This window comes from Setaria viridis, chromosome 8, assembly GCF_005286985.2.
Source record: "Setaria viridis chromosome 8, Setaria_viridis_v4.0, whole genome shotgun sequence".
Lineage (NCBI taxonomy): Eukaryota > Viridiplantae > Streptophyta > Magnoliopsida > Poales > Poaceae > Setaria > Setaria viridis.
Genome location: NC_048270.2, coordinates 30,401,999 through 30,407,681, shown reverse-complemented (window position 1 = coordinate 30,407,681; position 5,683 = coordinate 30,401,999). Strand labels below are relative to the sequence as shown.

The following is a 5,683-nucleotide window of genomic DNA, read 5'->3' as shown; positions in this document are numbered from 1 at the left end:
TTGTGCCGAACGGCCAATCCAGGACGAGAAAGCGGAATAGGAGAGAGGCCACTGACAGGTGTGGCCCACCTTCCAGTGTCGATTTCAAACGTTTGTGGTTATGGTTAGACTAAGCAAATTTGATTGATAATCTAACTCATACTGAATGTTTACGTTTGTCTAAAAAATATTTTAATAATAAAATGTTTTCAAAAAACTAAATATAAATGTATCAATAGTAAAAACTGGTGGTTTAAAAAGATCTCAAAAGGAATTGTGATTCAAGGTTCATGTCAGTGTGAGAACAAAAGAAGGGGGGAAAATCTTTTACCAATGAAATGGGGTTCCAGTATTTGTCTAGCATAGTTGTTTACTGCTAGTACTATTTATTTTATTTTACTAAAAAAAGAGTAGAATGACTGACTACACAAAGCACAAACCATGAATTGTTCAAAACTTAAATGGACACAGATGGTGTAATTTGTGTTCAAGGGGGATAATCCGATTTGTGTTCAAGGGCCCCTGTTTGTGTTGTAACATTCCTATAAGCCGATTTTATGCGAGACTTGCTTCAAATGATGCTCCTCTAATTTTATTGTAGTTTAAAGTCGCTTTTTTACTGGTATAGTTCAAAACTTCAAAGTTGCAGTTCTCTGTTTTACTGCATTATGTCTGTAACCACTGTTGCACGGATGAACATCCATACAAAAAAATTGTCAGGAACTTGCAATGCAGCTCAGAAATTTCATTGAGCAATTCCTTTCTTACTGACAGTAAAATAACCGAACTGGTCTTGTAATAGTGAATAATGGGCCTACGGGTCTTGTAAAACTGAAAATACTGCCTCCCTAGAAATTAACCCCAAAAAATGAGTACTACAAAATTAAACCACGAGTTTAGCAAAGCTATGGTAACTCAGTTATTTTGAATTTCTGAAAGCATGCCCTGGGATCAACATCTTGTCAGCTCTGATCAACGACTTTATCCAACAATCTTGATACAATATTAAAAGGGTACTCAATGTACAGACTATTTGAAGTTTGAACTGCTGCAACTCCAGCGAGCAGAGAGCAACAGGAATAACACTTGTATAACATTAAGCATGATGAAACCATCGGCATGAACTGGATACGTTGACGAATCATCTGTTATCCATGAATTCTAGCTGCGCCAGGAACCAGTTTGAACCATCTAAAAATTGGTGCTTCTCCATATTCATGTTCTGCATTGCCTACAAGATAGATCCTTTTATGACAAGCAGCTCTCTGATGATGTCTGCAGTTGGCATCCTACTGGATGGCAATTCCTCAGAGCACGACAATCCAAGTTTAAGTAGGGCAATCAGGCAATCAGTCTTTCTATTTTGCGATGAATCACCCCCACCCACACCCTGAAATTCATTCTCGAGGCTCAACGACAGACGCATGTCAATGACGTCCCTTGTTCCATTATGCAGGGCCAGCTCAACATATTCACGAAGGCTTAATCCTTCCCTGAAGGTGCTATCTGTGGGCCTCCTACCAGTTACCATTTCTAACACAAGAATTCCATAACTGTAGATGTCTCCATTTGTTGAAACCACATTCCCAGCACCATACTCTGTTGCATTAAATGTTTGGGCAATATTAGACATCTGAGGCATGCTCGTCCTCGAAAAATAAAGATACTTAGGATGTGCACAATTGTAAATTTATATTGCAGTTGTAGTATTACAAAAACAAAAAAAATGCCTCACATAAAAGTATAAAATTTCACTTCCACAAATCATCTGAGTTTCTCTGTCACCAAGCGTCAACAAAGGCAAATAATATAAATCATGAGGGCATCAGCAAAGTTTTATTTGATAATGACATTGAGAAAAAACAAACGCAAACAATACAAACCATAAGCATTGAAAAGAAGGAAATATGTATTAGACTAACCTGGGGCAGCATAACCGATTGTTCCTTTAAGTCCCATCGAGCTCATGGACTGTTGAACAGTTGAGCTTTCCTCAACAAGAATTTTAGCAAGTCCAAAGTCTCCAACATGGGCTACCATATCAGCATCCAAGAGCACATTACTAGGTTTAAGATCACAATGTATAACAGGTGCTAGACCATGACAATGAAGATAATCCAATGCAAAAGCCACATCGAGTAGTATGCTCACCCTCTCAATCAGATTCAAAAATTTCTGTTCCATTTGCCCATCTGTGTCAGGATGTAGCCAACCTTCTAAATTGCCATTAGGCATGAATTCATACACGATTGCTTTGAAGTCATTCCCATTATGATCAATGCTCAAACAAGTTGTAACTATTTTGACAAGATTTCGGTGTCTCAAGTTCCGTAGTGCTTCGCATTCAGCTACAAAACTCTTCATGGCCCCAGGAGTTTGAAGTTTTAGCACCTTCACAGCAACAACGTTCGTGCTTTCACCCAATTGACCATCTAGCTCCCCTTTGTACACGGTACCGAATGAACCAGAACCCAACAAATTTGTTGCTGAAAAACCATCTGTTGCTTTCACCAACTCTGAATAAGAGATAAGTGGGTGTCTTTGTCTCTGCATGGTTGTAGTTGAAGGGATTTCCGTTTTGTTTCTTTTATGCCAAGTAAGAAGCTTGTAGAGCAACACAAGGATGATTAATGTTCCAACGAGAGAAGTAACAATAGGAATCACTAGGAGTTTATGTTTGTTCTTTGGTAACTGCAAAGGACATGGAGGCAAATGCATAGCAGGCATCCCACCGCAAAGTTTGCCATTGTGTTGGATTGAGATTGCAGTAGCATTAGCGAATACACCAAAAGTTTGTACCTCTCCCATAAAATTATTGAATGAAAGGTTTAGGTAAGATAGCATGGTAAGATTGCCTAAGAACTTTGGTATCTGACCAGACAAATTATTGCTTGAGAGGTCAAGACTTTGTAGACTTTTCAGTTGACTAAGATGTCCTGGGATGTTACCGTTTAAGATGTTATTTTGGAGGAAGAGATACTGGAGACCTTGACATTCCCCTAGGGCGGCAGGGATTTCCCCTGACAATTTGTTTGACTCTGCATTGAATTTGGCTAGACTTTTTAGATTTCCTATTTCTTGTGGTATTGATCCCTCCAGGCTATTATAAGATAGGTCCAAACCTATAGAGAGTGTGGATATGTTGAATAAACCACTAGGAATTGTGCCTATGAAGTTGTTATTAGCAAGATAAAGCTCCGACAGCATTGTCATATTTGCAAGTGTGTTTGGCAACCTACCGCTGAAGGCATTAGACATTAAGTACAGTGAAATTAAGTATGTGAGATTTCCTATTGCCAATGGGAGTGATCCGTTAATATAGTTATCATTTACAAAGAACTTTTGCAAGTTTTTAAGCTTAGCCAAGGATGACGGAAGATTTCCTGTGAAAGAGTTATAGGCAAGGTCAAGGACTTGTAGGTTGAAGAGATTACCAATATCTTTGGGTATGCTTCCTGAAATTGCATTTGCTGAGAGGGAGAGAATTTTTAGCGAAGTGGAAAGATTGGAAAGTGAATCAGGAAGGGTTCCAGTGAACTCACAAATACCCAGTATTAAAACCTCTAGCTGGGAGCAATTTGTTAATGCAGTTATGAATTCCCAATCTTTGGGTTCCTTGGCTCCAACTAAAGAATCCGTGAGCACTAGTCGGTTAAGATTTCTTAACTCCCCAACCTCTTTGGGAACAATGCCACTAAAAGGATTTGCACCAAGGACAATCATGAACAGATTGGAAGCATTAGCCAGTGAGGCAGGGATATGGCCATGGAAGTGGTTGTGGTCCATGTATAACATCTGGAGATTGGGAAGATTATCGAACGCATTAGGAGGTATGGCTCCATTTAGCATATTTCGTGAGACAGAAAGCACTGTCAATGATGAAATGTTCCAAATAGAAGTGGGTATTGGTCCAGTTAAATTGTTAAAGCCTACGCTGAGCACAGATAAATTTGGCAGCATACCCAAAGATGAAGGGATAGCTCCTGAAAGCATGTTGTTAGAAAAACCAATAGACAAGAGGTTTGTGAGGTTGCCCAAAGCAGATGGTATCTCACCATCTAAATTGTTGTGGGATAAAAACAATGATTCAATCGATGACAACTCAGCAAGAGATTGGGGAATCACTCCTGTCAAAAGATTCTTTCGAAGGTAAAGCTGGACAAGATTTTTCATGCTGGCACCTATCACGGATGGGATCTCACCTTGCAGTTGGTTGTTGCTCAGATCCAGCACCATGAGGTTGGTGCAACCTCCCATGGCTACAGGAATGCTTCCTTGGAGAAAATTTGTGCTCAAATTCAGCTCCTGAAGCTTGCTGAGACGACCGAGCTCAGGCGGTATATGCCCAACAAGCTGGTTGTTGCCAAGTTCAACCTTCTGGAGAAATGACAGGTTTCCCAAGAACGGTGAGATGCGCCCCGAGAGGTCGAAGGAGCTCAAGTGCAGCGAGACAACCCTATCAGGATGCCGACGACCGCAAACGACTCCTTGCCAGCTGCAGAAGTGACTGGACATGTTCCATGATGCCAGCGAGACCTTGGACGGGCTCGACAGCATGGATTTAAATGAGAGTAGCGCGAGCTCATCACCGGTGGCATTGCTGCTCCCTAGAGACACCAGAGCATGGGAACAGAAGAAGAACAAAGAGAAGAAGAACAATGTCATCGCTTCCTGCATCGATGAAAATGTGGGGCTACAGCCTACAAGAGCACACTTGCCCTCCTAGATACTATTGATCCTGCAGGAAGAGAAGGTAGATGTGTATTTATATACAAGTTTCTAAATCGGGGTTGAGACATCAGTGGTCAACAGGTCGTCTTCATCTAGCCTCCAGAGTTTGGCCAATAAAGCGTAGCGGGCGGGTTTCTAAGTCTTCCGGCATGCGGGCGCCACCAAAGCGTAGCCTTGATAGAAGGGTCCTTTAGTCTTTGGTCAATGTTCTTTTGCTATAGATGCAAGTTGGGACAGTAATGCCGTGTGGAACTGACTTCCACTTTGTCGTGTTTGACGGGAAAAGGTGCTTTCTCCCACTAGAAACACGTCATCTGTCTCCCTGTCATCTAGGCTCTAGCCGCGAGGCAGTCTTTGGCAGGAGCTGGAAATTTAATGGCGCATTCCCCATTGGAAAAAAAAACACCATCTTCTTTCTAACCTCTTGTAATATTCCAAAATTTGAAATATTAAATTGAGTGAAATTTAGAAAAAATTGTTTGAATTATGCGCTCACTTGAAAATGAAGGACAAATTCTACTCTCTTCTAGAAATTCCCTAATAAATTAAATCTCAATTTAATTTCAGAACTTTTTGTGCTAGTTTGATTTGGCTCCTTTTGGATTTTGTTGGATTAAAAAATAAGCAAACTAAATATAAATAAAAACAAAATCTAACCTAACATCTACCCTACCCAAGCTAGCCCGAAGCCGAACTGGCCTAGCCCACTCTAACCACCCCCAACCGTGTGCAGCCAAGCAAGCCGAACTGGCCCAGCCAGCCTGGCCCGCCTGCCGTCCGCCTAGCCCCATCGCTTGGGCCGGCGCCCAGCCAGCCCACCAGGCCGCCAACACCGTCGCTCCTCCTCTCTTCTCTCACTGACGTACCGGACCCGCCCGTCAGCCAATGGCCCTATTCCCCTTCTTCCTCCTCGCATCGTACATCTCACACGCGGCGCGTGCAGGGGCGACGAGGCGAGCTCGCCGCGCTAGCA

At 42.0% G+C, this 5,683-nt stretch overlaps 1 protein-coding gene across 1 annotated transcript; it reads right to left on the bottom strand.

Moving 5' to 3' along the window:
* Nucleotides 1-758: 758 nt before the first annotated feature.
* On the bottom strand, nt 759-5,122 carry LOC117867112 (receptor kinase-like protein Xa21). The gene is made up of 2 exons (XM_034751454.2): nt 1,902-5,122; nt 759-1,578 (listed from the first exon to the last, which is right to left on the bottom strand). Exons 1-2 carry the CDS (start codon nt 4,654-4,656, stop codon nt 1,211-1,213), a joined length of 3,123 nt encoding a protein of 1,040 aa, XP_034607345.1. The 5' UTR covers nt 4,657-5,122; the 3' UTR covers nt 759-1,210.
* Between the last annotated feature and the right edge of the window lie 561 nt (nt 5,123-5,683).